Source organism: Ciona intestinalis, unplaced genomic scaffold, assembly GCF_000224145.3.
Source record: "Ciona intestinalis unplaced genomic scaffold, KH HT000094.2, whole genome shotgun sequence".
Classification (NCBI taxonomy): domain Eukaryota; kingdom Metazoa; phylum Chordata; class Ascidiacea; order Phlebobranchia; family Cionidae; genus Ciona; species Ciona intestinalis.
Window position 1 is genome coordinate 454,897 of NW_004190416.2, and position 10,971 is coordinate 465,867.

The following is a 10,971-nucleotide window of genomic DNA, read 5'->3' on the forward strand; positions in this document are numbered from 1 at the left end:
ATAGGTCACTACGGGGCAATAAAATCCCACAGTCCTGAATGGGCGGCGATTTGAATTGAGCATTTGTGAACAGATTATATATAACTATATGTAAAAAATGCTATAAAGTCGTATTGTAAATCTAAACAAAATGTGTTTCCGAAATTTGTCAATTGCGATAAGTATAAAATATATAAAGTGCCGGATGCCGTATATGTTTGTATATAACTTGTTAGTTTGTAGATTTGAAATGGCGCAACGCATTTTGCATTTAAACAACCGAAATGTCGTTTTTTTACCAAAGAGGCCGTGAACGCTTACAGCAAGCAACTCGACAGCGAGCATCAGGTATTGCATTGTTTGGAGGCTGCAAATTCGATATGGTTCGATACGTGTACTAGATAACGCTGTAGGTAGATAACATCATGTTGACGCTTGCACAAGATATTCATCTTACCCTGTATTCATAGGATTTAAACTTCGTAATCTAAGATATAGCGCTGAGATATGGAGTTGAAGTTGTTTATGTTGATGATCTGCTGCATTCAAATCCATGGCAGTAAAACAATCAGACAACACGCGTGTACCAAGGTAAGATAGTGGGATTTTCATATATAGTAGGTTGGGGTAAGATGGTACATGGTTTTATACATTGTAGGTTGGGGTAAGATGGTACATGGTTTTATACATATTAGGTTGGGGTAAGATGGGACATGATTTTATACACAGTAGGGTGGGGAAAGATGGGACACCTTTTAACTCTTTTTTCTCGTCCTGTTCAGTAGTAAACAAAGAACATTCAAAATATCATAAAACTATATCCTCACGACTTCCATAGACCGTTGTTAATTATTAAAAACACGATCGGAATATTTGGATATTATGCGCTAAAGGTGTCCCATCTTTCCCATTCTACTATATAGTAGGTTGGGGTAATATGGTACATGATTTTATATATAGTAGGGTAGGGGAAGATGGGACACCTTTTCATTCTGATTTCTCGTCCCATTTGGTGGTAAACTAAGAACATTTTCATAATTATACAACCGCATTCTCACGACTTTGAAAAGAGCGTTGTTAAAAACACAATTAGGAAATATGGGATATTATGCACTAACGACATCCATGTAATACTTCTCTCTAGAAACATCGTAATTCGTTCCTGTGGAAATTGAAGCGAGAACCTCCCGTTTATTTCTTTGGTACAATACATGTTCCCTATACGAGGGTGTGGGATTATATACCAACCAATACAAGGGTAAAATTATTATAGATTGATATATATATTATATTGTAGGGGCGCCCGAAGCGTATATGAAATCATTACGAACATGCATGCTGTATGTTAAGACGCCTATTTTCCAGAAGACCTCACCCATAGAATATAGGATATCTTTTAAGCGAGGATAATTAATTGGTTATGCTAATAATATACCATTGTTTGGTATTGTATTCCATACCGGTCTATAGGTTTATTTCATGTTTGTCTATGTTTATAACTTTTTGGGAAAATGGTGTATTATTAGCATACCAAATAATTACCCTATAAAGTTTTGGGAAAATGGGACACTTTTTTATTCTATTTTCTTGACCCATTTAATAGAAAACAAAGAACATTTACATAATTATCAAACCGTATCCTTGCGACTCCCATAGACCGTTGTTAATTATGTTAAAACACGATCAAGATATTTGGATATTATGTTCTAAAAGTGTCCCATCTTACCCCACAGTACTACGTCTATATTTTTATTTCAGAAATCTTTCATCGAAAGCGACAATGTTTATTTCGAATTGAACCTCAATGACGTCACAACAGGGATGGCACTTTCGCGTTGTGCGCAACTTCCGGTCGGAATGACTGTAAAGGAGGTACTTCCCCCTGATATTTACTTCCGGTTGAAACGTCATCTTGATTACGTCAAAGGTGCAATGACGTCATGGATGACATCAGTACAAAGAAATAAAGGTAAAATTAATTAAAAATAATAATGTATTAAAATTACATTAATTATCACTAATTAGGTAATTTGAATTACTAGACTAAACACGAGCGTTAAACTTATTAATATTTTTCAAAAGTTTAAATAAATTTTTCATACTCCTTTAAAATACTTGAGTGAATTATTTGCATTTTATCCAGATATTAAGTTTCCGCAGGTTGTCAATTAGAATTAATTTTCTATTACTTAATATTTAAGTCTTCCTTCATCGAGTAAGTCTGTTTTGTGTCAAAGTAAAGCGTGTTGTCTGTCTTCTGCTTTGCGTCAAAGCTTATCTGACAGAATCTTAATGTGACTTTTGGCTCAAGGTCACGCTAGCCACGATTTAAAGTTAGCATACAGTGTATTATACGACCACCAGTTTTAATATACCGGTCATTATAACAGTCTACTTTATTAAAATATCTAAAAAAACAGGGATTACTTCTACAATTTAAGATTGCTAAAAAATATATAGTATTGTGCGGATATGTGGGACACCTTCTTGTTGTATTTTCTCGTCTTATTTGGTGATTAACAAAGAAAGTTCAGAGAATTATTAAACCGCATCCTCACGACTCCCATAGGCTGAAGTTAATTGTTCAATACACGATCAGGACATTTGATTATTATGTGGTAAAGGCGGGGTAAGATGGATACCGTCACACATTTTATAATTGAAGATTGAAAATAGTGTGGAAACCCTTTTATAAATAAAACTTGAAACACAACAAAGTTCAAGTTTATATTAGTTAATCCTTATATTGACTAGTAGTTAGTACGCCAACCTAAAATCAAGTTTCGTTCGGTTGAAATAAAATCGGAATTTATTTGCCTGCCCTTTTGTGAAGGGCGTGCGCAGACTATGAGGTTATTACATCATAATGGGCTTGTTTAATCTCGAATAAGGGTGCTTGAGACGTCATTATTCCAGAATTTACTCAGTAGGACCTAAAACACACATGAAGTAGCCAGGTTATAGTGATGTCACAATACCTATTACTCATACACAATCACTATATTCTACAATACGTTTGTTGTTACTCATTGAATCACTATGGCCATTGTTACGCGCAAAGACATTACCCATACTACCAGTAAAATATCTTTACCACCGAGCTATACATATGATATCTATGATCTTTACCAACCGAAAAACTAAATTATTACTATAATGTATAAAAAAACTACAAAATAACAGCGCCGAAAAGTAAAAAAAAACTTCTTACAAGTTAAACTACAAGCGGTCGTGCGGTTTAATCGGTAACTTCTGGGTGTGAAGGCTTAGCTGATAACGGCTAAAATTGGGATTGGATTCTAGATCTTATGTTATACCAATAAGCTATTATATAAAAGATATTACAAAACAAATTCAACCGCAATGTAGCTACAAATTGCTTCATGTATCCCTTAAATGACAGTTGTAGGCATAATGGCTAACTCAAGTCTAAAACCAAGAACTTCTGTAATGCCTTGTCATAGATCCGAACGGTCACACCCTGGGTGTTGGGGTAATGAACCTATATCCCAGGCCTCAGGTATGTCTCACTGAAGACCTCACCCTTATAAAATCCATGTTAAACCGCCTCAGTTAGATCGAAATGGTAGCACCCTGGGTGTTGGGTTGATGAGTCGAACTCTGGCCTAAACCGTAGGTGTTCTGGCTTCCCCTGCTGTAGAATCTCATTCATATAGATTATAGAATATAATGAGCGTATACAGTGTTGGGGTAATGGGCCAACTCTGGCCTAAACCGTAGGTGTCCAGCCCAACCCTGGCTTCCCCGCCGCTTATATACCTTACTCATATAGAATAAAAAATAATATCTGCTGTTCTCCAGGACTCACAGCCAGCTTGATGTACAACGAGATAGCTGGAGGTTGGGAACGTAAACGACCCATCTGGATCATGCTTATGATAAACGCTCTCACCAAACCGGATATCCGGTCACGTGGACTTCCGGTTCTTGACGTTCATCTTGCTCGACAAGCGGGGGTGATGGGGAAACACGTGGGGGCGATAGAAACAGCGGAGGAACAATGCGAGCCCTTTAATGGACTCAATAGATCCCAGGTTCGAAAAACTGTGTTTTGAATATTCTTTGTCTTCAGTAACATGTACTTGGTGTAAATTTATGACGGGTTAAAACGAAAAGCTTCAACATTCGTTGGGGTTCTTTGGGTAGCATTTAGAGTCTTAGAGTGCTGGAGGTAGGGCCTAAAACCTATGACATTTAGTACTGTGGGGGAAGACGGGACACTTTTCGCACATAATATCCAAATATTGTGTTTTAAACAACTAACAACGGTCTATGAGAGTCGTGAGGATGGAATTCTATAATTCCTTGATTGTTCTTTGTTTACTTTTAAATCGAATGAGAATAATATTGAAATTGTGTCCCGTCTTTCCCACCCTACTTTATATCAAGGTGCAAAGACCTCTTTTCATGTAAAAAAAATATAAAATACCCCAAATTATTCCTGAATCCCAACCCTCAGTAATGACGTGCCTGTCCACGTAAGATAACAACGTTTAACGTAATTTAAACCATTAGATAGAGTAATGACTCGAATCCAACGTATTTCCTATATGACACGACATCTATAGAACGAAGTAATTTACCTCATATTTCAAATAACAGGTGATATTCGCGTTGAACCAAACACTTCTTATCCAAGAGAAAGTTCGGGAAGGTCTACTTCGTATTCCTTACAACATGGATGATATGGTTGTTCAATATAACTGTGGAAATACTAACTCAAGCCTGTTTGGTGTTGGACCAACATTCGTAAGTAATGCTTCTATGTCATCTATGACTATTGAGTGTGGCTGCGATTTTAGAAGTTTAGATTTTTTGTTACTTCTTCTTATAGGTAAGCATTGTAAAAATAATGCAATAATCGATCACGCAAGCGAATATCATGTTAGATAAAAAATAACAACGAATAGCGTATATATGTATATAACGTATTAACAGGCATAATTCGGCAACGGCATTATAAAGTATTTATGTTAAGGGGAAAACAGACCGCAATGTTACGACGTCGATAGCAAGTTTTACGTCATAAATCTTACGGAATGTATACGTTTAGTATTCCACGATCATAACCGGACCCATTGTAACCTTGAGGTGTTTTTGAACCCTTCGAATCACAACTTGTATACACAGCTTATGTATACAGTAGTAAGCAAACAGGATTTGGACCTTTAACTTATTATTATCTCATTTAGACCAGGCCGACATTAAATTTGAATTATACCTTGTAACTCAATGTGTTTTGACATTCGCACTTTAACCTTATGCCGTATTTTGCTAAGTGTGGCAATAATAGTTGTTGTTTCTGCTCTATATGTCATGGTATAGTTGCGGTTAGCGTACCTGCTGTTTAGCACAGAAGCAACGATATACCATTGACGAAGCGCGTGTCTTAGTAATATACATGGTCACTCGTACATGGTGTATGAAACATAACACAACGTCTGTATTGCCCAATAAACAAATTGCATTAATTCGTTGTGTTATATATTATGTGCTAACGGTATCATCTTAACTCGCAGTAATACAGTTACGGAACTTCGTATACCAAATTTGTAAACCATAAATTGGTTTCAAAGTTCAATTTTGCGTGATAGCAACATAGTATAACTTATAGTTATGTTTATAAATTACTGGAATAACTTCCTTGTATAATCTACGAATTCTACATAATCAACACATAATAACAACCCTTCCAAACCACACGGCGGTTTCCATGAAATTGAAACTTCCTCAAAATTGTCAATTATTTTAACGACAGGTTCCCTTACGATCCAATCATCACCCGAGTACAACTGAATCTGATGACGTCATTGTTCAAAATGATGACGTCACAAATTTTGACAATTCTGATTCAATTGATGACGCAATATTTACCGATGGCGCCGCTACTGGCGAAACGAACACATCTCGTGACGTAACGAACGATGACATCATAATGGATAACGCGATGGCGTCCGAGATAGACGATTACTTGAAGGAGGAATTAATCTTCCGTAGAAACAAGAGGATGGCGACCAGAGTCCAGGATTTGGTACGGAGAAGGAAAGATGAAAGTCTCTTCTTCGCGTTCGGTGCTGGTGAGTTTTATCATACGTACCCATTTGTAAAGTACATGCGTGCCCATTAAATGTAAGCATACATATATACCCAGCGTTTAAGAAAAACGTCGAAACAGTGAAATTCGTTAATAGTCGTGTGTGTTTGGGGTTATAAAGCTGTTTAATTTGTTTAAAATCGTTTTAATTAACATAGTTTTCAGCAATGTTTGCCTAAAGACGTATACACAAACCTAACGCCGTTTGCTGTTTTTTCGGCATAAACTCACAGAAGTTAAGATTTTCTCGGCTTCTATTGTTTTTGAACGTGATATTTTCTCCAGTTCTATTATCTCTCTATCGCCTACTAGCGGCCAATCAGATTCATTAAATTTCTTTCAGTTTTTTTGAACTTGAACTTGTAGTTTAACTGTCAAGTTGTCAAACTTCCTGGCAGGTATGGTTACGCCCTCCTGCTTGTATTGTACACAAAATAATAGCCATTGTTAACGCATAGAATCATGTTTCAACCACAAAGGTTCAACCTCTGTCTGCAATGATGTAACTTTAGAGTATTCTCCAAACTAAAATCCCTAAGTTTTAAAACTTTCAAATTAAATAGAATTAAACCCATAGCGAACAAAGTCTCTTGCCTTAGGTGGTATTACGCCCACAGATTATACTAAAGCTGGTAATACTGCCCTAAGCCTACCCTAACCTATTGTACATTGTCGATTTTTGTCTGGTCCTTAATCCACGTCTGAATGAAAAGTAAACTGCACGTTTTGCGACAGTGTTTACCGAACGATTTGAGTCCGAACCCAAGCTAGTGTTTTGTATTCCATATGGGTGAGGTCTCTCTATAGCAAGCCACTCCCTGGGGGATATAATTAGGGATAGTTTACCCATTGGCCCAAATAATGTCCTTCTATTAATTATATATGGGCGAGGTACTACAATATGACACGCCATAGGACACGGAATTTAGGGCAGAGTTGGCCCATTACCCAGAATCTTGTGTTTAAGCAAAACAATACATTTAGATTTTAGACTGATGTCAAGGCAACACTAGTCTATAGTAACCACGTCTATATATTGGCGTCAAACATTTAGGAGAAGTTGTGTATATGTTGACTTAGGTATTTAGGAGAATTTCAAACTATATATTAACATAAGCTACATACAAGCTTTTTGTTGTTGTTCCTCATACTTCACTCAATCTTTACGTAGTGTATGTTCATATGTCATTGGTTACGTATTGGTATTTTTATTTGTTGCTGTTTTACCTGAAAAGTATGAAACATGCAGTATCGTAGGGTAGGATGGGACATCTTTTGGCACATGATATCCCACGTTTCAAAAGAGAATGTAAAGATGGATCATCTTACCCCAAACTACTTTATGATAAAGTAATTAGGTGTTAATAAAATGGACAGCTATTCTCGTAACTACACTGCCTAAACACGTAAACGCATAGATCGGTTAGTGAACTAGAACAAAATCAAACAAAGAAAATTACCTCAAACATTAATTTAGAAAAAAGCCTAAAAAATGTCGGATTCACCTTTGCACGCCACAAAGATCACAAGAAGTTTAATTATAACATAGTTAACTGCTTAACTAATGCCTTGCTAACCCCCTTAGCGAGTTAGCTGGATTTAGTGATTAACATGTAAACTCCTGTCTGCATTTAAACCCTAGTGGCTTTGAGAGCAGGGTATACTTGGTAGCGCAGCCACTGAAAATAGGGGAGGTGTGCAAACTTTTTTTAACTATTTTTTTTTATAATTTATTCTTAAAAGTTTTAATGCTGGGGGGGGGGCGTACCCTCGAATTCTAACCTGGGTACACCAATGGCTATGGGCCTATACATCCTAAAACCTTAGTTAATCGAATTATAAACATTCGGGTCCTTAGATCCTCTCATACCTGGTTTTAATTTTACGCTCGGTTAAATTGGAGGTATTCGGTACATAAACAAGCAACATAACATAACAGAACCTAACTTTGATTTATCTCTTCCATTACATCGGCAACTGCAAAGATTAAAATTAAATCATAAAAACGAAATACAAGATATAGCGACTAAATGAACGACCTTAAATTACGCCTGTGGATAAACCGTATGTATAACGGAGTCTCGGTTAAAAATCAGGACAGCTGTACTTTACATTTGGCTATAAAGTTTTTTTATTTAACCTTGGAGCAGTAGTTTATAGCAATACGCTGAGTATTTCACACCAGTGTCCCTTATAGGAATCTATTTTATATTTTTCCAAAAATCCTTTAAAAAAAATTATATACAATATTATATATAAGTTTTAACAAACCACAAAAACGTGGGCTAAGATGCAAAAACCACGTGTTATTTTCTTTATCTGATAGCTATACAGTTTACACCAAATAAGGTATTGGCATTTACGTTGGTTATTTTTCTCATGCCAAGTTGAATTCGATTGACGTGTGTCTCGTAATCCTAATCGATCAACACGATCTTAATTTGAAACTCGTTTAAACTGTTGCTGATCATAAAGTCCGGTGGTATTAACGGTAATCCTACTTCAGTTAGAACCGATGATAGTAGGGTTGGAGATTCTTAGCAAAACTGCTTGAAATAATGCTCACTATCAAGCTTGGAGCTAATAGGGTTAAATAAGTTTGGATATTTTAAAATGTGCCCGCAATGTGTTTTTCATAATTATGCCGACACCTGTGTCTGAATAACATGCTTTCGACAACTTCGAAAAACATCGTCAAATTGAATGAGAAAAGGCATTTGTATTAGAGTGTTTTAAACAATTAACAGCGGTGTATGGCAGTCGTGAGGATGCGGTTTTATAATACTTTAAATGTCTTTTATTTACTACTAAATGGGACGAGAAAATAGAATGAAAAGGTGTCCCATCTCCACCCACCTTATACTATATAATAAACACGCCCCAAATATGAAGTAGTTTTCACAAATTAAGCAAATATGTTTTTTAGTTCATTTTCTTGGAGAGAAATCTGTTCTTGACCTGTTGTCACGTGACGGGTTCGAAATTGAGAATGTGAGAAGTAAACCCCATGACAGGTAGGTCATTAGCCCTTCATTATTAAATTTACAAATATTAACTTTTTAATATATAAAATACGAACAAAAGCGAATTAGATGACACCGGTAATGACAGACAATGTATATGAACTGGTATATCTATGGTTTTTAGCAGTTACAGCCACCTGAAGATAATGTTTAACTGTTACATCAATATAGAAAACCAAATTAATCTTTTAGTTTTGCCACAGGCGGGCAGTAAAGAGCGGAAGTCATCAATCACGTGACGAAGGTCACCTGAAGAAAACCCACCACCGGAAATCGGGAAAAAGTTTGCGAAAAATAAACGAGTTATGGAAACAAATGAAACGGAGGTTACAATTTATTTTGTGGCGTCATTTTTGTTATCTAACGTCATCATTTTATCTATGCAGATCCGAACCTGTGTTTAATGAAGATCCGTTCTTCCGGTCCCCTAATCGTCATTTCCGTTTTGAATCTGGACCGGAAACTGCGTCAGAGGACATTGGTGACGTCATAGTGGTACATCGCGATGGTTACTATGACGACGAAATACCTCGTTACGTCATATGCTACGGCATAAATGACGCAACTATAGCATCATTAAACTTAATCATGGTCGGAATTTTGACACTCTTGTCATTTTTTATGACGTGTTGATGACGTCATATTTTGATGACGTCATATTTTGATGACGTCACTTTTTGATGACGTCACTGTTTCTCTCACTGAACTTTCCCCTTTTCTTTTCTTTTTTCATTCCGTTCATGCTTCGAAGTCAAACAACACGATGACGTAAGAAGTTCATTATGACGTCATTACCACGTGAGTTGATTTTATTATTTTGACATTTGATGTTTTATTAATTATATTCTATATGGGTGAGGTATTATGGTGAGGCACGCCAGGGACCTTATAGATTTAGGCCAGAGTTGGCTCATTTCACCCCCTATAAAATTTACTTTTTACCCGAAAAGCAAAACCCTAAATAACTTTATTATTTTTCAGGTTGAGCTTCCAATATCTGCAAGTTTCACTTCGCTGCTTTCTGTGCAATAAATATTTATATTTGAGATCTTGGTTTTCAATTTAGAACTAACAGATTGAGGTTAGTGGAAGTTTTACGAACAAGTAGCTTAAAAAGTTAGAACAGAAAAGCTTATAAAAACATTTGAAAATTAACTTAAGAAAAACACATAAAACACGCTTAAAAACGCGTAACACATAAAAGGTGCTATAAAGAAACATTGGCGTGTTCTTGACGTGTTGTTTAATTTCTTAAAACCCGAAAACGTTTGCCGTCACTCATATTTGAGTAGCGGGTGTAATGGGCCAACTCTGGCATAAACCCCAGGTTCTATAGCGTGCCTAACTGTAAGACCTCACCCATATAGACTAAAATGTACATATACAATGTTGGGGTAATGGGCCAATTCTGGACTAAACCCCAGGTTCCATGGGGTGTCTTAGTTATAAAACCTCACCCTTATATAGTACAGACCGTGTACAAGGCAGAGGAAAATTAGGTAACTTGTTTTGGTACTATAGTCACGCTACATTACATTTACAACCAACTAATCAATCAATGTACCTGAAGTCTTATTTCATGTATAACGTGCTGGTAATTCTGTCTATATCCAAGTTCATTCTTTGTTCAATTATGACGTGAGGTGTGGTTTGTGACGTAAGGTGTGACGCAAATTTGTATTGTCATGGCTGACGAAGCATTTTTAAACCAAGTTAAATTTGAATCTATTGCGTTTCAGAAATGTACATTCCTTTAAACATTAAGAATAGGCGTGGTTCAATAGCTTCCTATTTTAACAGGGCGTCGGTTCAAATTAAATTCAAAATAAAAACACTTATGTTGTGTACAAAGCT

General features: G+C 36.3%; 1 protein-coding gene across 2 annotated transcripts; it reads left to right on the top strand.

The window, feature by feature from the left end:
- Positions 1-237: 237 nt before the first annotated feature.
- LOC100182160 (metalloprotease TIKI1-like) lies at positions 238-10,163 on the top strand. Of its 2 annotated transcripts, XM_026838476.1 has the most exons (12): positions 238-327; positions 450-570; positions 1,124-1,237; positions 1,738-1,948; positions 3,802-4,034; positions 4,603-4,749; positions 5,759-6,077; positions 9,021-9,108; positions 9,321-9,443; positions 9,504-9,760; positions 9,793-9,915; positions 10,099-10,163. In XM_026838476.1, the coding sequence occupies exons 2-10, from the start codon at positions 487-489 to the stop codon at positions 9,748-9,750; spliced, it is 1,566 nt and encodes a 521-aa protein (XP_026694277.1). In that variant the 5' UTR covers positions 238-327; positions 450-486; the 3' UTR covers positions 9,751-9,760; positions 9,793-9,915; positions 10,099-10,163. The 2 variants fall into 2 exon arrangements, with proteins under 2 accessions (XP_026694277.1, XP_018671151.1); XM_018815606.2 differs by having other exon boundaries at positions 9,504-9,915.
- The last annotated feature ends 808 nt before the right edge of the window (positions 10,164-10,971 follow it).